This window comes from Pezoporus occidentalis, unplaced genomic scaffold (assembly GCF_034315485.1).
Source record: "Pezoporus occidentalis ecotype Australia unplaced genomic scaffold, CSIRO_AGI_Poc_V1 ctg59, whole genome shotgun sequence".
Classification (NCBI taxonomy): domain Eukaryota; kingdom Metazoa; phylum Chordata; class Aves; order Psittaciformes; family Psittacidae; genus Pezoporus; species Pezoporus occidentalis.
The window spans coordinates 2,727,624-2,750,731 of NW_026915932.1; the positions used below are offsets into that span (position 1 = coordinate 2,727,624).

The 23,108-nt window shown below is 42.1% G+C and overlaps 1 protein-coding gene across 1 annotated transcript; it reads right to left on the reverse strand.

Annotated features, from left to right (window-relative positions):
* Window positions 1-987: 987 nt before the first annotated feature.
* AP1S3 (adaptor related protein complex 1 subunit sigma 3) lies at window positions 988-22,351 on the reverse strand. Its single transcript, XM_062638869.1, has 5 exons — window positions 22,218-22,351; window positions 8,461-8,639; window positions 7,201-7,309; window positions 6,095-6,232; window positions 988-5,128 (listed from the first exon to the last, which is right to left on the reverse strand). Exons 1-5 carry the CDS (start codon window positions 22,326-22,328, stop codon window positions 5,093-5,095), a joined length of 573 nt encoding a protein of 190 aa, XP_062494853.1. The 5' UTR covers window positions 22,329-22,351; the 3' UTR covers window positions 988-5,092.
* Window positions 22,352-23,108: the final 757 nt, after the last annotated feature.

Consider the following 23,108-nt stretch of genomic DNA (forward strand, 5'->3'; position numbering starts at 1 on the left):
TTCTCTTTCAGAGGTGTAACCCAGGGTAATACTCACCTAGGACCATGCCCCAAGGCCTCTCGAGAAATAAAATAGAACATATTCTTTCACCTGAAACTTCTGTGAAGATGACACTCCTCTGTGATGTGTCATTGTTGGCTTGGCTCAGCTGAGGCTGACTCCTCACTGTTAGATTTCAGGAGGACCCTGAATTGTGATCACCACACAGCAGAGAGACTCACAGAGCTGCTGGCAATTTATTCATGCACAATCCTGATCCACAGAGCAACTGAGATCCACAGCAAGTGGATGTAATGAATTTGTCACCCTGTGCCACTAGGGATTCTACATTCAGCATTGTTTTTTACAACAGACACAGAAAGCTCACCTTTGCAGGAAAAATCCATCAGCACTCTATTCTCCATTGCAGATTGTGGTGTGTAATGGGAGATGTTGGGTTTGGAGCAGGAAGCTTTGAAAGAGAGGAGAATTCTCAGTGAGAATTTTAAAAGGAGATGGCAGAAGGGTAAAGTAAACTTTAAGGGTAAAGTAAACTTTAAGGTACCTTCTACATGTTCCCCCAACCAAGTTTCCTTTCAGCTTAGGAAAGTAGGAATCTTACTGCACTAAAACACAGGGGTAATTGGATTTTTCCATATGGATCTGTACACAGAAATGTTGCCTACCTCATGTATGTGGACTGTCTTTAAAATATACAACTACAACCAAAGGCAAAAATCCCAGCTAAACTGCTAACTATTTCTCAGCTTATTGGGGCTCTCCAGGCCAGCCACAAGTTTGGTTCTAGTGTGTCCTTTCCACAAAAGTCAGCCAAATTTTGTAGTGTCCTGGGAAAGTGGAATGCAAATAAGATGCTATTTATTTCTAGATGGGCAAAGGATTAGCTTTGAACTATCTTATAACATTCTTTGTAAGAAAACATGTGGTAACAAGAGCTGTAAAGTAAGTAAATAAAAAGACAAGGTTAAGTGGACTAGACAACAGAACTTGAAACAACTGTAATTTATGATAATGCATATTATTGGTCTTCCTTAGCGTTCGCTGAACAGTAATTTCAAGAACAGCTTCTCCCTTTCCCTTAGCCTGGGTCTCATTAGTCATGTTCCAAGGCTACAGGTTTCCATGACAGCAAACATTAAGTCTCTTGCAGCAGTTATTTCTGCCGTAAGCACTAAGCTTTCACTACTGTACTTCAACCTAGACCCGCTTGCTTCATGAAATCCCTGAAAAATACTAATAGACATTTAAATCAATAGCTATATCTTACCTGTACTATGAATCTCGCTAAGGAGCATGCACACTACTGCATTCAGTGGGAATGTCATCAAATTCCCCAGAAGGATGCTTTTACCTGGTCTGAGCTCACAAGTTCTTGGCAGCCATCTAAAGCAAAAATACAGTGATGTAAGATGATGATGCAGACTCCACACTCATGGAGGCATCAAAGAAAGTTAATGAAAATCCCACCATAGGGCTTAACTGCAGAACAAAGACCTTTGGGTTTAGTCATTTCATGCAGGCCGAGAGCAATGTCTCTCCTCACAGAGGAGCTGTGCTAACAGAAATGTTTTCCAACACATTTTCAGTGCAGCAGAATGTCATGGAGAGGCACAGAGAGGGTTTTTTTTATCTGTGAACTGTACTGAGCCTTGTTATTTTGTTGATTGAATGTCTCTGGGTATCTTCTAAATTTTCACTCACATTGTTAAACTCCTCTGAACCTTCCTTATAAAACCAAGCCCTCCTGACCACTAATGTACTGTTACTGAATGCTGTATCACTCTAACACACACAGTGCTAAGCAGTGTAAAAAAGGTGTTATCTATTGAAAGGACTGTAAATTAATGGGGGCGGGGAGTAATTCATCCTTTCATAAGTACAACATTATTTCAGCATTACATGCAGACACAGAACCATACCTATAGTTTACACTGTTTCCTATCTGGGTTTCTGAAAGCACAGAACTTTATAAAACACAGGTTTTACGTAGGAGCAGCTAGAAGGAGGTGTTGAAGATTCACTTCCAGTGGCTTTTTGTTAAATAAAGGTTTACAGGAGGTAATCTGAATGTCAATTTTCCTATAGTTATTCATAAGAGTTGACACCACAGTCAGAAATGCCTCATGAAAAAAGAAACAAATGTGAAGAATTCATGTATCCTCTGAGATCCCGTCACTCCTATCTCTCACTCATAATAATTTGTCATAGTTCTACTATTCCTCTTGACATTATTACACTTATTTTTATCCCAGTCAGTGTCTGTCTCTCGCTTTTTAATTGTCATGATGTCAAAACTCACGAATTGCAAATAGTTGCATGATAGAGAACCAGCCCTGTCACAACAGGTAAGCAGCAACATCACAGCAAGAATCCTTCAGGCAGAGATGCTAATAAGAAAAACCAAGCAGTTTTTTGCTAGATACAGCTGGCAGAAGCAAGGAAGAGAATCTAGGTTAGCAACATGACTATGATTAATGATTATTTTAGTAAATGCAATTTTGCAAACTAGGATGTATGTGCTTGAAGCTCATCAACAAGGTGAGAATTTAGGTAACTGCAGAAGAGGTTAGTGAGATTGGGAAAACCATTAAGGAACCTGCTTTCTAAAACTTTCTTGATAATAATTTCATAAAGTAGTCTCACAAAACTTTACATTGAACATTGCCTAGAAGAGTCAGGGAAGTTGGAAAGAGAAACATCAACAGCAAACACAACTGAAATGGGCAATGCTGCAGAGAGATTTGTAAATATATACAAAGATACATGCATCACCAGTTTTAAGAAAAATCAAAGAACTAAGGTATCAGGAGAGGCGTTAAGTCTTCTGATGACTTATACTCTTCAACGCACTACATTATGCAGAGTCCTGTTGACGGCAATGGAATTCCGCAAAGATGGAGGCAGGCACAGGCATTTTGACACGGTGACCTAAAGGCAATCTGACAATAACTGGGTTTCATCTGGGCTTTGTCCCTTTGGAGAAGAGTTGGGTTGAGCTGAATGCCATTGTAATGCCACTTAGGTGAGTGACCTCCTTCTCACTGAAGGTTGTAAGAAGTATAAATACAAGTTTGCTGCTTCAAACCAATCTGTCCTATATCATAGGTATACTATACATACACACCAACATTTGCAAAAGTCACATTAAGTAACACCCACCTACCTACTTTGTGTAGCCCATCTGCAGGCAAAAGCAACAGGAATCTGTAGATGTTTTTTAGACCACAAATATAATCAAGCAGTTCTTTAGAGTACCTAACACGTACTTCCATCCAACTTTGTCGTATAAAAGCAGTTGGCACAACAGGTGCAGCATATTCCAATGACCTTCTGCATAAGGGCAAGGAAGCTATACTAATTTCATCACACTTCTCAAGTTGACATTGGATACATCAGTTTGGTAATGCTACGTATTTTAGATGCTATACTGACATGGCTGGCATAAGTACCCCTAGCTAATGTATTTCATAAGGAATTCTTCATTTAAAACAAGAGACAAAGAAGTCCTACAGCTCTTCTTCAAATGACTGAAGAAAAAAGCTTAAGATATCTTTATTCATACCAAGAAATCTTCTTTTTGGAACTCCTATTTTCATATACTCCAGAATTCACACAAGAATTGTAAGAGTCAGAAAATCACAGTGTGGTTCCAAAAAGGAGGAGTAAAAGCAAATGAAACTACTGATGATTTCACCGAATAAAAGACACTTATAAAAGTAAAGGGCGGAAAGAGTCTCTGCATGTTCTAAAGTGGCTCCTTAATCAATTAAATGCTACTTAAAAAAAACAACTTCATTTCAAGCCATGAGAAAATAATATACAACTCATACAATTTCATTAATTTACTACTAAATTGAAGGTCTTCAGAGCTATTGAAAGCCCTTCAGCAGTTTCACCATTTTTTTGGTGCTGAAAGTATGCCTTTGACATCAATACAGAGAAAACAGGTGGATAAAGTAATTATAATAAGAGCATCATGATGCTATGAGCAAGCTTGTAACAGTTTTACTAACAGACTAGATAACAGGCAGAAAACCGGGTTGACAATTAACAAAGTTGTCATGTTATGTCAAAGTGCTCCCACCCTCCAAAAAAACCCCAAACCTCACTACAGGAAGATACAGACAGACTGGGAAGGAAGGAGCAATGAAAGAGCAGGAGTAAGAATGAAGGACATCCCTGAAGGAAAATACCAACTGTACATCCCAGAAATCAAAGAAAATCTATGCCGAAGGGAAATGCAAACCTGTGCAATCAATGAATCCCAAAGACTAATTTCTTCTCTTCTGGACATCTCCTTGCTCTCAAGCTGCACACTTCCAAAGGTTACAGCCTTTGTTCAGGTTCAGGGAACCTAGGAGGGGGACAGGAAAATGAGGAGAAAGACAGAAAGAGGCCATCTGTATGCAGCAGCAAAAAGGATTTATTAAACCTGGGATAAGCCCACCTTGAGTCAGAACAGCCTTCCAGATTAGAGGTGTGGTGTGCATGCTAGTAGCAGTTGGAGCAGTCTTATTAGCAGACTAGAGCAGAAAATAGAAGGAAGATAGGGAAAGAAAGGGGCTTGGTCCAAAGAGAAGCACATTTCTGCCTAAACTAGATGGTTTAATCTTTTCAAAATACGCTTGTGAAATCAAGGCCCACAACAATTTGGCTTTTGGAAAAATTATTATTAGAGCAGAATAATCATTACATTCAAAATAATGGACATTTGTACAAAAGTAGAGTCATATGGTCAGCAATGGACTAAAAGTAGTAAAAATACTTCTAAGTACCATCAAAGTAACATTTTATGATGACAAAACCAGTAGCTAAAAGGCATGGTACAAAACAAGTGTTTAGTCCAGCAAGGAGAAGAGAAACTACATGAAGGGTAATAACAATTCTGAGAAACTCATATGCAGAGTAAGGCAAGTACAGAATTGTTGAACCCTCTGCTACATTGGCTGACCTTCATCTTCACAATTATACAAACAAACCCCTTAGTTATTGCTTTTGGTATTTCTCTGAGGCTCTGGCACATTGGGAAGCAATTTTAGGAAGTACAGTTTACAGGTGCATACAGCAGTTCTCTCTCCAGGCAGTTGTAACATTAAAATGCAGGCTTGTTCATGTACTCTTCCACTGTCTGGGGAAAGAAAAAAAGAAGAGTCAACTGATGGAGCATTATGGAACAGTACAATAACCTCTCAAATCAAACCTTTTCTCCTCTTTACAGACAATATAGTTTTGCATGGAATTAGATCAGATTAATTAAAATGTGGAAATAATTCTGCTTTAAAAACATTTTACAGCATTTTAGAATCTGATCTTTAAATCATGACATATCACAGTTGTGGCTAAACTCATCATGTATAGGCCTTTCTACTTAGCTGGCTTAGTTTCATATGCAAATGCCAGACCACTGTGAAAAACTCTTTGACTCACACAGTGTGTCCCTAGCTAGTTCTACCAGCATGCTGTTCCCTTCAGTATTACAATGGATCCTTCACTACCTAGGAAGAAATTAAGAAAATCCATCACATTCAAGTGCTTTTGCCATTCCTGGCTCAGCAGTATATTACAAGACAATCCTGCAGGGGTCTGAATAAAGGTTTCATATAACTGTGTCCTGCAGAAAATCTACCCAGGTGTTTATGAATGACAGTGGAGTTTGCCAGCACTTACTCTTTCCAGTTTTAAATGTTAATAGTAGGTCATCTGTTTCCAATATATTAATGAAACATATTTTTCTGTATTTAGATATACATATGTATACATACAATATAATCGTAGACTATGTTCTTGTATTATAAAAATATCCAAGATATGTCTTAAACAGTTTCTTAATATAATATCCAAGAAACCTTAGCAGTTAAACTGCAAGACAGCAACACCAGTATACAAAGAGCCTCCTGGTGATTCCACAAGATGCAAGAAGGTAGAATTGAAAGCTTATGTAACTGCTATCTTAATTGCATTGTTGTAACTATTGAAACTGAACACAAGTCACATTTAGGTAGTCCTCAGATGTGCTTAACCATATTTTCAGCTCTGTGAAACACAGAAGATGTAAGAAGATGAGGTATTTGTCTTTTGTCTTCCTCTGCCTTACCTCCTGCAACATGTCAGAGTCTTCTATGGCTTTCACTGCAGACCTCTTTGAAGTTTCTTGTACTTCTCCACCAATTATAAACTCATCAAGAATAAAATAAGCCTTCTCAAAATTAAAGATAATATCCAGCTCACACACCTGCCAGAATAAAGGAACACCCCACATTGAAATCACTTTTGTAGCATCAGAATCACTATTGGGCCAAAAGTTGTTAAGATGATCAAACTTGTTCAACATATACACTCTTGTGGCAGTTAGGAGGATGAAGAATACTGCTTATTATGTAATATCACAGCTTCTACCCACAATTCTCTTCATACAAATAGTCTAGACTTACAGCAAAGATATTCTGCTTATATTTTATATAATACACTACATTCATACCAGTTTTCAGAGAACAAAGCTGACTTCCTAGCCTACTAACCTTACAGTAGGTCTCATATAGCACTTGTAATATGGGTTACATATGTTCATGCACAGTTTCACAGAGCAAGACAAATTCCCTGTCCTAGTGACCTTGCACCACCAACTGCTTTCTTGTTTTGAGGTGGTACAAACAGGAGTCATGGCACAGTGATTTAAATAAGAGATGAATTAAGGTAGTGGGAACTATTTCAAGAATATTCATAGAAAAGATGGGTCTGTTGCAGTCTTTAAAGACTTATTTAACCTTCTTCAGATTTTTCTTTAAGAAAAACACCCACTTTTTCTTCTTAATAGTGTGTAACAGTGAAGGATATAAAGAAACAAACAAAACCAGTGTACCTGAAGATGTCAGGAAAGAGAACTAAAGCACTGTCACGCAGGACTGAAATAACTTTCCTCAAGTTTCCCCTCAAATACTATTCCAAGACAAACTTACAAAGTATGAAGATTAACTAGGGGAAGGTTGTGGTGGAAAAACTATCTTCTGATAGTTTTAAACTTAAAACTATCTTCTGATAGTTTTAAGCACTATTTTATGAAATACTCTACTAATGAGATCACTCTGGATTGAAAGAGACTACAGGGCAAATAGTGCAGATAGAAACACAAAGTAAAAAAGCTTCAGACAACTGTTTATCAGACTGCCAGGAATGCAGTTCATAAGGGAAAGTGAAACCTACATTTCCAAAGTATCTGTCCAGAAGCTCTACATATCGGTGAACGACCTCTAGTGTCAGGAGTTCATTGTCCTGGTCTTCTATTGCACAACAGAAGTACAAACTAGCATACCTAAGGAAACAAAGGCAAAAATGTGAGAGTGGATCCTCAGTGCTCTGTTCTGTCTCTTATAAGTTACATAAATGACAGTTAATGTCTATCTGGTCTCTAAAATAACACACTTTTATTCTAGCGTCCCAGGAACACTTAAAAAGATAATTTAAAGGAATTATTAATTTAGTTAGAAGAACAAACTCCACTCTTGGCAAAGTGGGATGCCTCCAACACTGGTCTTAACAAACCTCACAGGAAATCAGTACTACTCACCTGCTGCAATAGCACCACAGTAAGCAGGGTTAATTAAACTGCAGAATGTGTTACTGGTCTTTATTAACAAAAATGAAAGCAAAAATAAAGGTGGAAGGCTACCAGCCATCAAATGACTGACAGTATTTTACATAAGGTATGAAACTGCTTAAACCAAACAATCTTCATGACAAACTGGCAGCAAAACTTTCTGTTTAAATCAACCCAAGATGAGAGTAGTGATCTACACCAGTTCTCTGGTGCTGTGGCTAGAGGCTCAATCTGTCACATCATCTAGTCAGATGCTTACATCCGTCACAGCAGGGAACTCTAATTTTTGCTAAATGGGAGATACTGCTTAATTTGTAGTGTGTTATACCTTAAGGCTACTGTTGTTTGCTACAACTTTACAAGAATTAACAGTCAGTGAACACTTAGCATTCTGTAGCTGGGGACCAGTGATTTGTTTGGAAAAGGAAATGGGAATTAACACCTTCTGGAGCAACAAATATTTCAAAGACAAAATATGACACAATGCTGAAATTGCCTCAGAACAGTTCCTGCAACCACCCAAAGAGTCTGAAAAAGCCCAGCATGTCTCAGCAGGCTGCCTTGGGGAATAGGGAGCAGTGAAGCCTAAAGCCTCCTAACAAAATTTCAATCACCAATATTAAGTTATTCCCTTTTTTCTCTTTTGACAGACTGTGTAAGTAGTCTGCACCCGCAATTTGCACTGCCGATTTATCCAGGGACACTGTGCTGTTACACACAGTTACCTTGCTGGTGGCAGGCTCCTATTAGCTTAGCACTTAGTGTTTTGTATGCTGTTTTTCTTAAAGTGAGCCTTTATTTTCCCTGTTCTAGCATGTGTTATTTATATGAATAGTAATTATATGTTCTCATAAAATTACTCACACCTTTTGTAAACAAGCTTGAGGTCTTTCCAGTCAACAAAACTACTTGTTTTTTGATTGCGAGACAAAATAATCTGAACAATTTCTCGAATGATCTTTTTCTTCTCTTTATCAGGTAGCGTCGTGTACCATTTCTGAAGCCTTAACTTCCCCTGCCGACTGAACAGCAGTATAAAGTGTATCTAGAGTAAACAAAGCAACACGGTTAACGCTGGGGCCATGGCCAGAGAACATTCCACTGCCTGACACTGAAATCTGTGAGATCCCAGTGAAAGCATCTCCAGCCCTGGCGTGACGTTTGGACATGCCATCAGTGAGGTCTGCGGGAGGCTGGGCAGAGGAGCAGAGATCCCTCTCCTGTTTCTTACCCTGGCAGCTCTACCCTCCCTGTGGGACCTCTCCCCTCAGCATCCCCTTTGGATTCTCTCCCACCTGTCCTCCCTTACCTTGTGAAAACATCTGCTTTGCTTCCTATTCTGACACTTCCTTGGGGAACAGGAGGAACATCACCACTTTGCAGTAGTGAGAAAGAGGGTCCCCACCCCTCCACCAGCAAGATTAGATACCTTAGCGAAGGGAATAAAGACTTATATTCCACAGGGCTATGGAGATCAAGGATGCCGTGTAGCACAAGACTAGAAATACGAATACTTAGATAGTAATCATAATCACTTACAATTCTGGTATTGTACTGTTTCAGGTCACAAACAAAGCAGCACATTCATAGAAGAGGATTATAAGAAGCAGAAGCAACCAACTACTTTGGAAAGATAGCTTGACTAGTTTTACTGAAGAAATTACCACAATACAAATACTTTTATTAGCAGATTAAAATAACTGACCATACTAAGTCTCTAAGCAGTATGGTAAATCATCTACACACAGCGTGAAAATGGCTTTAAGAATGCAGGAAAACTTTGAGGATGACATTGTGATATCCATCTCAACGGGACACCTTCCGTTAAACAGAAAAAAACCCACAACCTAGCAGGGATAGAGATGCTTCCAATGGCTGCAGACACTGTGAACTGCCTTGCTCTGGACAGGCATCCTCATCATTTTTTCACCAGTAGCAATGTTTGGAGATGCCATGGACTTGGAGGATGTCCAACTGCAGTCACAGCCATGTGCATGACAACAGGCACACTGCCAGTTGCCCATGCAGAGACAAGGCTACCCCTGATGCTGGAAGGACCAAAAAGAAGCATAAGAGACTGCTTTCCTCACTCTCAATCCTTGCAAATGCCCGACAGAAGAGCTGGCAGGTCCCTTGCCGCATCCCCATTAACCTAGCCTTCCCCTTCCCTATAGCTTTTCAATATACAACCTACTCTCTTCTCCCTCTTGTTTCCTATTCCATCTTATTCCTGTACCTGTATTTCCCTATCACTCCATCTCCCCATCTTATTCCTGTACCTGTATTTCCCTATCACTCCGTCTCCCCAGTGAGGATCAAAGTTAATGTTCACAATTACTATTAAGATCATAATGAAGATTTCTGTAAAGACAGAATCATTCTAGGCTCTGGTGAAGTCCAAGCAGAGAAATACATCAGAGAAGCTTCTTTGTAAAAGAAAGGAGGAAAAAAAAAAAAGCTACTGGATCTTAAATAAAGCTTTAATTCATAATTCAGAACAATTCTCTAGCTATTAAGTCACAGAGTTATTGAGTAATCCAGAGATAAGAATTCTGACTATATTGAGAAAGACTTCAAAGGTGGATAATTCTGGGGAAAAGTGGACTGTTTTATTCATGTGCCTGTGGCAGGATCTGCTGCTGGAAATATGGCGCTTGCCATCATTAGTCTAATGTGCCTGATAAAATTACAAGGATTTTGTTTTGAGCCCTGTAATACTCTCAGATGAGCTTGCTAAATTGAAACAATTATGATGCTGGCAGTACACGTAGCCTGATTACAGTGAAGATCAAAGCACCATGTTCTTGCCTTTCTCTGTTCACATAACCAGCTGGGTTTTGACATGGTCATGTTCCAGCTGTCAGATACCCTATCCCAGCAGATGACGGGACAGTACTTACAGTACATACACTTGTCCACTAAGACAAGCTGGATGAATGGAAGAGTTATTTTCTTGCTGCACAGCACATTAGCTCCAAAGCCTTTGTAAAGACAAGTGCATTTCGAAAAGCAGCATAGGTTCTGCAGATAAGAGCAGCAACTCAGCAGGTGTCCATTTAAAAGCAATCAGGCAGGCACAGGTAACAGCTATTTGATAAACAAATTCCTAAAACCATGGTGAATCAGATAGGAGAGGATGATCAGATTTGACTGAAAATGCAAGGAATTAGTCAATGAGTCCCTATCAAAAGCTGACAGCATGTTCAGCACCAAGAAGATCGTGCTGTTTGAGACAGGCTCAGAAAGACAGCCTGCAGTGGTACAGGAAAGATTAAAGGGTGTTCTAGCTTAGGTTCAGCCGCTGGACCCAAAAGACCTTAAATCTGAGGGCCTGCAAGTAGTATACTTATCTCCAGGAAAACAACCTTATGCCTCTAAAAGGTCAAATACCCACAAGCCAGGGAATCACTGTGAATATGACCACCATTTTCTGCTGATTAGCTTATTTCAGGATGTTATACTTCACCCATAGGAAACTGAAATGCTTTCCTTTTGAAACTGCTTTGAAAACTCCACTGTTTCTTATGAAGATGCAGTTGATGTTTCACCATCACTTTCATGAGCAGAGGCAACATTCCTTGCAATCAAAAAATATCTACTAATGCTCTTAAAAACATCAAGATTCATATACAAGCTTAAAAAAATCCCATCTTTTGGATCCCCCATCCCACACTGTTTCAGATGCAGAATGTAACTGCATAACTCATAAGGCAATTTTACTATTATTGAAATATATACAGCTAGAAAACAGATAAAAGCCTCTACTACAGTTCATTTCTAATTTTACAGTCTGCAGCAAAATAGCGTACCCTCAAGCCTAGGTACGTATTACTGCCCAGTTGAGAGTTTCTGTAACAAAACAACATATTAGAAAATTACAGATACTTAAAAAAATATTGTAGGTTCCTTTTCCCTCTTTTGACTTTTCTTCCTTTTTCTGATTTCTAAAGTCCATTCAATCTGGGGAACTCTCTAGAAAGTAAAGAATATTACCCTCTCAAGCGGTTAAATGGCTTAATTTCTGTGAGTGGTAAGCATCCGATTGCTACATATGTTGTTTCATTCAGTTCAGCCACACTGATATGATACAACACAATCCTCACTCTCATAGCTCTGTTCATTACAGCTCACTGGAAAAATTCTGATGCATCAATAAACCTGGAAACACTGAAGTGCTGCACAAACAGAAATCTAACAGCTCATCTGTTCCTTGCTCCTTGACTGTGAAAACATATTTGCTTTCCTATATTGCTAATGACAAGATGGATGTTGGAATTTTGGGTTGGTTTTCAGCAGCCAAAATACAAATAGAGGTGATTATCCCAAAACATTTTACTTACCTTTAAAAATTCTAATTCCAGAGGCAAACAAAGGCAAATTACTTGTCTTAAGCAAAATACTTTTGAAGCAGGGTGCTTGGTTTCCTTTCCTACCATTCTAGGGTGCTGGCTGTGACTAACAATCACCAGACCCATGGCCGATGCCAGAGGGAATTTTTAGGTCCAAGCCTGAGTGGGTCGGGATGAGAAGTGCAGTTCCGATGAAAAGCATCAGCTGCCTTCACATACAGAGTCTGTGGAGACAAGCTTTGGTCTAGGAGCTGAGTGTGATTTTATTAGCTTGCTTTACTAAATCAGACCTAACTACCCACAGCACTGTGCAAACTGATCTCCGTAAGCATCTGCAAGTAGCCTAAATGACTGCATTTTATATTTGTAGGCCACTATTTTCTAGTTGGAGAAACAGGGATTTTTAAAAAACAAGCATTTAAACCAGATTTCTAAACCTGAACTCTATCCCCTTATCATGCATCTCTGAAACAATTACAGCTGTAAAGTATACAGCAGGTTGGAAAGTTAGGGGGCCTTCTGCTTTATACAGATAAACAAAACTGTACCAGGATAACAAACAATACCTTCAGTTTCAGGGCTACAAAATATCCAAAGGTAGACCTGGACATGAAATAATTTTAACAGTAAATTGAACAGACATTAAAAACGCAAAATAGAGAAGGTTTACATATTCACAAACAGCAAATGTAAGAGAAATATGCAAAATTAACACACTGTGGGTTTTTTTCCCACCTTCCTTGGGAGACCTCTCCTTCCTTTTGCTAATGGGCTGTCATGATCCAATAAGCAGCTTACCCAAGCTTGTCTCTTGGACTGTAACCTGCCAAGACTGGAGGTCCCCTTCAGTGCAGCCTTACCCAGTATTCAGTCATTTCACACTCAAAGTGATAAAACACAGTTGGTTCACTGTTTTCAAACTCAGACCATTTGTTGCTTTTACAGATGTTTTAAAACTTAATGTAATCTGTACTGCAATGTTTAGCACAACTGTCTACAGGGCTCTGGACTATATTCTATTACATACAGAACAAACCACCTGTACGAATTATCAAATAAAGACAACTACACAGTAAAACAAAGCAGCTTTCCTTACTCCCAGTTTCTCCAGTTTACTGTCCAGTGACAGAAACCTGTAAAAGTTGGCATGTTTATTCCCGCAAGGTGAACTCCAGGGGTGAATGCAGAGAAGCTCTGAGTCACTCTACTTTGAGAACTTGTGCTAGAAATGCTTTTCCTCCTCCCATACTTCAACCTGCATTAACATTTACTGACTAGTTTCAAATCTATTCTGTGGCATCTGGCTGCTCCAGGTGCTTTTGTGGGAGAGGACAAGGAAATAGGAAGTCTCCAAGGAGCCTAAGGGGAGGGAAGGCAGAAGAGGAGATGGCAGCTGGAAGACCTAAAAGCAAACATCCTTCTTTTCCTTGGGTGCTTGGTTTGGGTAAGGATTTGTTCAGCTAGGTAGCTCTCTCAGTTCAGCAACACAGCTTAGACTCTGAATCAGCTGTAACCTTTCCAGATTCAGTTAAAAGCCCTCCTAAAACAAAGCCACCTTTATAAAACGGAAAGATTACTGAAACTCACAAGTTAACTAAAATCTTCAAATTAGGAATAACTATTCCAAAACAGACAGCTTGGCAGAACTTGGAAACTCTTCGATTTTCCTTAGAAACTTCCAGTTTAAGCCTGCTGCTGCCAGTAGGGCAAAAGGCAACATATGACATGCTAATAAAGGAAAACGCATAGACCACATAAAAAGGAAAGTGGGATGAATAAAGCCACACCTTTGGCTGCTGACATGGCAACGGCTGCTGACAGGGGCTTGGGGAAAACCAGACTGACTGGCTGTACCTGGTGGAGAGGAAGCAACTTTTTAATCAAGTTCTCTTTTACCTTATTCTGACTCTGTTGAAGTCTGCTTGACTGTCTGGCACTGTTTCTGCCTGAGTTCATATTCTGTTTATTATTTTTCTTTCTTTCCTCCAATATGAACAAATATTTCCCAACATATTTCTGTCCAGAATTTTTTTATTAGTTTTTATTTTCACATCACATCTGAAAATGAACAAATACTACTTTCATTAAACTGTTTCTTTGAAAAAGTATGAACATCCAAAGTATTCCAGCCATTTACTGATTTGCTGTTTTTTTTTCTCTGAAACATTCAGAGAATAAAAAATTCCTTTTAGTTTTTGATTTGTTTAGCTTTTTTTAAATTTTTTTTTGGGGGGAGGGGGGGAAATAGCTACTATAATTTTTCCCTGAAAAAATAAATAGCTACACTGTGAACACACAGATGGTTTGGAATGCCAGGCGCTTAGGATTAGAAAAACACAGCGCACAGCTACTGTATTAACAATCTAGCCACATCAGGAAGAGAAAGAGTAAGAGCACACTGAAGTATAGGTATTTCGGTATTTTGCTGCTGCACCAAGTCCCCATCGGGCTAGTGATCTTTCATACACACACTTGAGGGTTTAAAAGTAATTATGTAAAATCCAACCCAGGCTACTTCCTTACTAGTTTACTCTGCTGCTAAAAACTTTTATTCACAGCAGTGCAGAAGCTGACAGATGTTTGCTAAATACTGCAGAATCTCTGCTTTAAAACACTTATTTAGTCAGCATAACATAAGCAAATCAGAAAAAAAGAAAGTGAAAAAAAATGAGCAACACAAAAATACCATAGTAGCATACTGCTGCCTAACTGGCACAGAATTCTTTCTCGCTTAATCTCCGTTAGGAAAATTTCTGAACCATTTCCCCTAAACAATACATCCAAAGTCCGTGCAATAAAAGTTGTGCCAGATCATTACAGGCACACATGACTACAGTTACACATTGATTTAATGCTTTTCATGATGCAGAAATCACCCTTTTCTTATTGCTTAAGATTTTAAATTGACCAGCATACTATTTAGAGGATATTTACAGTATTGATCCAAACAACAACCTCATTTATAGCCTCACTTGAGTTAAATAAAACTATAATCAAAACAGTATAGCTGAGCCAAAACCATCTTGAAGGTCCTCACTTCTGATTCCTACCTAAGGATCAGAAAACAAAGCTCAAGGAAGCTGTAAGCCACCACAAGCTCCTTCCAGCTCTGCTCCTGTTTATCGCTGCCTCCAGCAGGTCTACTCCTCCCACCCTTGGCTCGTTTCTCATAAACAGGCAGCATTCCTTCAACAACATCCTCCTTACAGTACAGGAATGCTTGTGCCTTCTCCTCTCACGCTGCTGGATGTCCCACCAACAGCAAAGCCTAGTTTCCAGCACCTCTCCAGAGAGGAGAGACAGCACAGCTTTGCAAGATACCTCCTAAGATGTAGATGGAGGCAATGACATCCTGGTTTTACAGAGGGTAATTATCTCAGTTTTCCTAAATCACTGCTTTTTTATTCCTGCATGTGGAATTTCTCTTGTTTCTAGCCAATAAGCAAGAACAGATCCAGGCAGAGGGTTTGCATAAAACCTGCCTCAAACTCTGCAATTTAAGAGCAGGCCAGTGACAACACCATAGCTGCGTGAACCAGAGAGACGGCACTCCCACCTTCAGTCTCAGCTCCAGGGACAGGCAGTTGCAGGGACCCTAGCTGGCTGACCTTACAGAATGCAGCACAATTTGAAGACACTCTGTACAATTACTAACTGGGTGATCACATTCCTTCTGTCTCCTGGGCTGGGCTCTCAGAGTTGTTTTTATTTGTTTACACATTTTTGGGAGGCAGTGGAAATCTTCACTAGGTTACTATAAGAAGGAGGAGACCAGGGCAGAAGCTGAACAACCTGCAGAGAGCTACCCCTCATTCACTATAGCCCCAGTGTACTTTATAGTCACAAGAAGCCATTTTCCAAGTCTGTTCCTTGAACATCTGATGAAGAAACAGAGCTAAAATCTAGCCCAATGGACTCTGACTCAAGGTGCGGCCTCTTTCAGTTTCAATTCCAGTTTGTCTCATCAGCAAAGCCCTGCTCTGTGAAGGTCCTGCAGTGCCCTTCCCTTGCCTCTGAGATTCCAAGGAGCAAAGTTAAAAAGCCTTGCTGTGGGACAGGGTGGATACATCAGAAGGTGAGGAGTTTCCAGGTGCCTCAGCCAGCTGATGGATAGTGCTTCAGCCTGGGGACACCTGTGCCTGGTGCAGCAAGAATGCTGCAGGTCTGCAGCAGCCTCACACTCATCCCTCCAGTTGCCAGCAAAGATGCTCACAGAAAACCTGAGCTCCAAAAAGATCGGAGATCCATATGAGCTAGGATCACATTTGTGAATGACTCTGAAGAGCACAGAGTAGTTTTTTAGAAATGCTGAAGCATTTCATTTAGTCATTTTCAATAGAGAAATCCTCCATTTTCCCTTTTAAAATGTCATTTTTTCATTACGGTAAAAAACTATCATGGATTTAATAATCTAAGCATAAAAGAAGCAACCATTGTTTACAGAAGGAAAGGCCAAAGCACATTATCTCACAAAATGCTTTATGCTGGCCCAAAATTCAGCCTCTTGGATGAAAAAGTGGAGCAAAAAATAATTCTGCCATTCACTCATCCAGCTCTTTTCATGAGACTTGGAAAGGAAATGCCTGAGATACTGCACCTTCCCCATCCCCATCTCCTGAGCCTGGTGGCTGTTGAGCTGCAAATGTTTCATAGAATGGGTTGGAAGGGACCTTGAAGCTCATCTGGTTCCAATCTTCCTGCCACAGGCAGGGGCACCTTCCACTAGAGCAGGCTGCTCCAAGCCCTGTCCAGCCTGGCCTTGAACACTGCCAGGGATGAGGCAGCCACAGCTTCTCTGGAAAACCTGTTCCTGTGTCTCACCACCCCATGGCTTTTCTAGAGCTCAGAGCAAACAGACACTCACCCAACACTTCCCATGTTCTCCTTCCAGCATACAGCATTCCAAGACATAGCATATTTATACGGTTCACAACATGGTAATTTTTTCCATTTTCTTCAAACAAAATATCATTGAATTTCTCATTCCTTAGTGGTTTGTGTCTATCACACACCTCAGGAGACTAAGCAGAGGGTGATGACCACACAGGAATTCCTGCACTGGTTAATGAGCCATGGAGAACTCAAGTGTCTGAGCAAAAACACCTTCAAGCTCCAATGTCACGCAGCAAGGCAAGGACAGGCATTTACTGGCTGGTGAAGAGGGATGTTAATGCCCTGTGTTCTCTTCTCATCTGAATAGAGGATAGTAGATGGACATCCTAAACAAATTCAGCCAGTCAGAGAAGAAAAAGAGACTGGTGCATAGAATAGCCGGGGTTACACCTGTGGTATCAGGAAACAAACCCAGGACATACTAGTCCAGAAAGACATGCCTGGTCAGAAAGGCACGTCAAGCTTGCCTTCAAACACACAAATGTAAAGTTTACTTTCCCATCCTACACCAGTGACTCTGACTATATTCCTACTCACAAATGAAATACCATTTGTACATGACTGGATCTTGCAACTCTAAACTACAACACCTGCAAAAATGCAAAGGGCTGCTCAAGAAAGCATACACCCAAAGCAGCCAAGTAAACGCAGATGACAGCCCATAGGAATAGGACAGTAGGAAAATGAATGGGCAGGGATGGTAATTAGTAGCTGTGTATGCAATACAGAAAGAATTCTTTTTACAGGAGCAGCATGGTTTTCATTTAGGCATCACTGGAAACACTACAACTGGCTCACATAAATGCTTGATGTACTGCCAAAGCATAAACCTTGTACTTCAGGGAGGAGCAGCTCTACCTGTCCTCCCTGAACCATCAGTTTCCTCCCCACTTTCATCATTTTGTCCCTTTGCTGCTCTTGCACATAACTGATGCTTCCAGAAGGCAGAAGGTCTATGGGATGGTTTATACAGCATGCGACTCTGAAATGATGAAAGGTAGAGAAAAGCAGCAAGCATTTTACATGGTACACAGACTCGGCAGCATTATTTTTGTTTCCTCATAGCCACAGCTGCCCATTAACACTCCAGCCCTTTTTCTGCGTTTGCTTACCCCACACACCATGGTTTTCTCCAAAGCCCTCCAGGCACTCCATGTCCTAGTAGTAACTCCTGGCTCTGAGACATACCTGCAATTTCCTTATTTGCAAGTGAAAATAAATTAAAAGATCACCTAAGCAAAGAATCAGCAGATGATCCATCATAACATTTCTTTTGCTCTCCGGAAATGAGCTTATTACCCAGGGACAGTGAAGTGTGCATCACAATTACTGCATAGCCAGCCAGTCCAGAGTGCTCTCTAGTGTAACAGTGACAGTCTGTTATGAGTGAATACTTGAGAGAGAACATATAAAACTGGAAGAGGACCACATCAACAGTCAGAGATAAAGAACCCTAGAAAACATTTTTCCTGACAAATCCCATAAAATGCTATTCAAAAGCCCAAGTGAATGACAGAGTAACTGAATATTGGATTATGGATCACCCTCTGAGCAGTACTGTGAACTGAGGAGCTTCCAGAAGGGGACAGCATGTGTAACATGGCAAGTGTAAAATCATTCTGGTAGTCCCATCTCCAGGAATCACAGGTTTAAGGATTCATAGCCAGAAACTGGATCCAGATGATGCACTTGTGGACCCATCCTCTATGAACTTCCTTAACTATTAGGACACCTACAGCATCCTTTTGTTTTCTTTACATTTAGTGCCTAAAAATTTAACAGGATGTACCCTAATACTTCCTGTAGCAATCATTCTTTCTGGCGTTCATGACTTCATGCATTTCTATCTCTTCCCCTGTAGTCATCTCTTCTCAAGCTTAAAAGTCTATCTACTCAGGATCCATTCCATTACCGTTATCTACTCACACACTAACAATTCACTGCAAGACAAATTAACAAAGAAATACCACTTGGACTGTTTTTCCCCCCAATGTAGAACACTGCCTCAAACAACAAGAATCATTTATTTGCAATTTTTTCTCCTTCCCTCATCTATTCTAATCTGCTGCCCTTCTTGTCTTTCAGAGGTAAATGCCTAGAAGCAAAGTTCGTCTTCGCTAGGTCAATACACAGCTACATCACAGAGTGGAAAAAAACAGTCATTCTTCAAACTGTGGACAGTAAATTCTGTGCAGCACTGAAAACACCTTTTGCAGACCTGTGTCTGTTTTAACAATTAAGGTCGTTGAGACTGTTGGTGAGGTCAGCATTCAGAATAGCTGAAAGTCCATTGCCAAACACCAGCCAGGTGTCAGCAACTTCAATAATATTTCCCCTTCTAGATCAGTGACTGGTATCAAATGCCTTGCTAAATGGAAACAGTGCTTGCCAACTCCTTTTCTAGTCAGTCCAAGTCCATTTTTAGGGACCCTCTGCTCCATGGGATTCTTTTGATCTTTGGCCAGGATTTCAGATCATGCCCACAAGTACTAATTCTTCTCATTGTGCTGATGAGCAGCACAGAATGGAGGGAAGGAGGGCCTTTACTACGCAGGCAGCAGTCCTGTACTCAAAGCTATGCAAGCAGAGCCATGAACTGTCATGAATGTAATACTAATAACACTGAGGTGGCAGTGAGATCAAGGTGTCGCGACACTTACAGGTATGAGAGACTACAGTAACACATATCCTTGGAGAAACTGATAATTTTCTCCTCTCTGCTCTCTCCCTGCTCTTCGACTCTGTTGAGACAGCAGTTCTTCAGGACACGTTTCTCTACTGCACCCATATATGTCAGGGAGCAGAATTTAGTCTCTTTATAGTAAAGTCTTTGTTTAAGCATGTTACAAAAGTAGCAGCCAGGCAGAAAAGCTGACTTTCTCAGCAGGATGTGAAGTTAGCTTTGCTAAACAGACTCTTTCCTGAAACTTCCCTGGAAATCTGCAACAGAGAAAACAATTGAACAACCTTCCTGCTAAGACACCATACCATTTGCACAAGTACCTTCCACTCAGACTTCAAAACATAGAAAAAAGGAGGCAAGCACAACTACGTCATTCCAAACTGGAGGAACTGATCTATGGCGAGTTTAAATGACCTGTTGAAAGTTCTTCACTTGTGAGCCTGAATAAGGCTTATTCTTGGTTTGTAACCCAGTAACCCCTATTTCTTGACACACAGCCCAGTGTAACAAGCCCTTCATGGAGACTGGATGACAGACAGAAGAATTTTAAGCAAAAGAGTGGCCTGACAAAAGCACCCTTTCACCAACACTGGTTCTACAACAGAAGGGGGTAAGGCTGGCAGCACTAGTTAATGGAATAACACCAGCAAGGGTTTGTACTACGACCTCAGAAAAGGACAAAAAAAATTAATTGTAAGAATGCACACTCACCTTATAAAATTATAACAATCAATACAGCAGACAGTCTCCAAATTGTCCATAAGCAGCAATATTGTAAGCAGCGCTCCCCTGGGACTGCCGTGAGTGCTTTGAAAACTGGCATTTGCGAAGTGCATGCATCAGGGAGTTCTGAGATCAGCTTCCCTGAAATCAGCTCCCATATTTACTGACCTTCAAGAGCAAAATAGGAGTTCCAGTTGTTTACATAAGCTTTACCTGAGGGAAGTGGATATGTAGGCCTGTCTCGGGGTGTAACCAGAAAGCTTATATCTACATAGGGACTTAGGGTGTGTGGAGACTGTGTTGCCATCTGTAAATTCATTACTTTGTATACATATTTGCAAACGTAATGACAGGTACACCTTCCTAAATACACTAAACTAACACATATTTAGCATTCTGGCTAAACCACTGAAAAGAAACAACGTAGTTCTGCCTTTGAGGATAGAGAGAAACAACGAAACTTGGCCGCTGATGAAGGAGGTGAGAGACTTACATTCTGCCAGTTAACTGGTGTTTCAGATGCACACAACAGACAAACTGTACAAGACAGCAACTCCGGGCACACTTGCAGAACCTGCCCCAAGTCCGAATTATCAAGCAGCAAGATGCTTTCTCAATGGTCAGCATCGCTGACCATCTTACTGCTTGAGAGCCCGCAGTCCTCCTTGGGGAAAATCTAGCCATTATTCTGAGGATACTGGTCAACACGCTTAACAAAAGAGAATAACCACGGCAACCTTTACTGATCCCAGCAAACCACCACCAATTACAGCACTGGAGAGCCAAAGGGCTTTCTTCCCAAGATCCTGCTTGCCAGCCCTTCCACCAGAAGGGCTGCTGCCCCCTTCCAAACTGAAACAAGCTGCTGCTGCCACCTCTGGCCCACCACGGAGCTGGGTTGCACACGTACACTGGCTGCCAACAGACAACCTACAAGGAAGAGAACCAGACCCATACGCTCTCTCACGGATGCATTAATTGATGGAAAAGCGGAACTAAATTCCTAGGACCCCCATGAGACTAGGCAGTTGAGCTGGAGGCAAGGCTGCCGTCCAAGCTTTCCAGTTACCCGGCACCAGGGAGTACACGTGGGGAAAAGCTCTTCCCAATGCTCCCATTACAAGAAACCTCACTGCCCAGCATTGCTCCGCTTTGACCCCAGAGCCAGCCAGCAGACACAGATCCCTATGAAACCACATTCGATACTTCTCCAGGCACTGGAGCCGACTTGAACCTCAGCTCCTCAAGTTACAGGAAGCCTTTATAAAGCCTCCCTCTGTAACAGCCTTGTTTTCCTGGTTGGCTATGAAAGGCTGTCAGCATGACCCCAGCTCACCCCAACGGTCACAAGGCAAAAAGAAAAAAGAATATAACTTCCATTTCCTCAAAACAGGTGCTAACCTCGTTCAAGCCTACTTGAAAATGGCATTTCTGCTGCTCGGAGCAGCCGGCACAGCCATCGCAAGCAGGCTGGCATGCACCTTCCAAAGAACACCTTTTACGTCTACTTAAGCCAACTCGGATTATTCCAGCGGAATGATTATTGAACAAAACCCATGTTTCTTTCTCCCAAACACAAGGGAGCCGCTGCCGCACCATTCCGGGACCAGCCCCCTCCGCAGGTACACCACGACGGGGCACCCGGGCGGCAGAGAGGCTCCACGTTCGAACCCACCTCCACGGGGACTTTGCTTTCTCGGGCAGCGCGCAAACATTTCTGTTTGCTTTCGGCTCTCGGGAAAGCAACGTCCAAGGCGGCCCCGCCGAGGGTCTCCAGTCGGCCAAGCGCCGGGTCTCGGCTCCGGGCGGACCAACCCTGTCCCCGCGGGTCCGAGGGGCTCGGGGGGCATCTCCCCTCCGCACTGCCTCCAGCCCGCCCAGCCGAGGAAGCACAGAGAACGCGCCCGTCGAGGGGGGCTGCTCCGCCGGCCCGGCCGCGGCACCGGCGGGGCAGGGGCAGCCCCGGCCCACTTACCATGTCGTGGCGGCGGCGGGCTCGGAGCCGGCCCGGCCGGGCTGGCTGCCGGCCGCCTCCCTCCTGCCCTCCTCCCTCCCCGCCCCGCGCCAGGTGAGGCCCCGGCCGCATCGCGCCTTCCCACAATGCCGCGAAAGGGCACTCCGCGGGCGCCTCCCCCCGCCGCCGGGCAGGGACTCGCCGCGGGCACCGCCGTCGGGTAGGAGAGAGGGGCCCCGGCGGCGTCGGGCTGCCTCCGGGACAGCTCCTCACAGGCCGGTCGCTGTGGGAAGCGAGGGTGCCGATGACAGGCAGGGGCGGCAGAGACCCCGTCCCCGCACATGGGGTGACCCAGACCCTGCACAGGTGTTAACCACTCAAAAGGGGCCTTTCTCGCCACAGTGAAACAAAAACGCAGTTCATGTCCTCCATCGGCTCTAGTTGCTCCCCTTCCAAGCATCCATACGCTAAAGACACTGTGGTAGCGTAACCAGCATGATTGCTCTGCAGCCCATCTCTATCAAAATGAAACTCAGATAGTTGAAATATCTTAAATGGCTGGGCTTTGCTAACGTGTCTTTTGACAGAGCTGGAGGAGAGAGCAAAACAGGAGCAGCTCTGCGGGTAGATCAGCAAACCCCTGTAAACTCTGGCAGGGATTTGCTGATAAGCAGCTCTTGCCAAAAAATGCACAACATCCACAGACTCAGCACGTGAATCAAAAGCTCTAAATCCACGTCTAAGTCTTCTCAAGCTCTTACTGGGAGTCTGATCCAGCAAACCACCACATAAGCATAACATGAGAAGACTTAGGATGTTTAAGTCCCATGTTTGTAGTCTAAGGAAGATACATTCCGCAGTGCGTAGCATGCGTCTAGCCCCAAGCGCGGTGTGTCTGGATATAGAATATGG

Excerpts from the sequence above, each read along its gene's own strand:
- AP1S3 (XM_062638869.1), bottom strand. The coding sequence starts at position 22,328 with ATGCGGCCGGGGCCTCACCTGGCGCGGGGCGGGGAGGGAGGAGGGCAG. Across the intron at positions 7,310-8,460 it reads CTCAAGCTTGTTTACAAAAG|GTATGCTAGTTTGTACTTCT; the intron begins GTGTGAGTAATT and ends TTGTTTCCTTAG. Across the intron at positions 6,233-7,200 it reads TGGACAGATACTTTGGAAAT|GTGTGTGAGCTGGATATTAT; the intron begins GTAGGTTTCACT and ends TTATTCTGGCAG.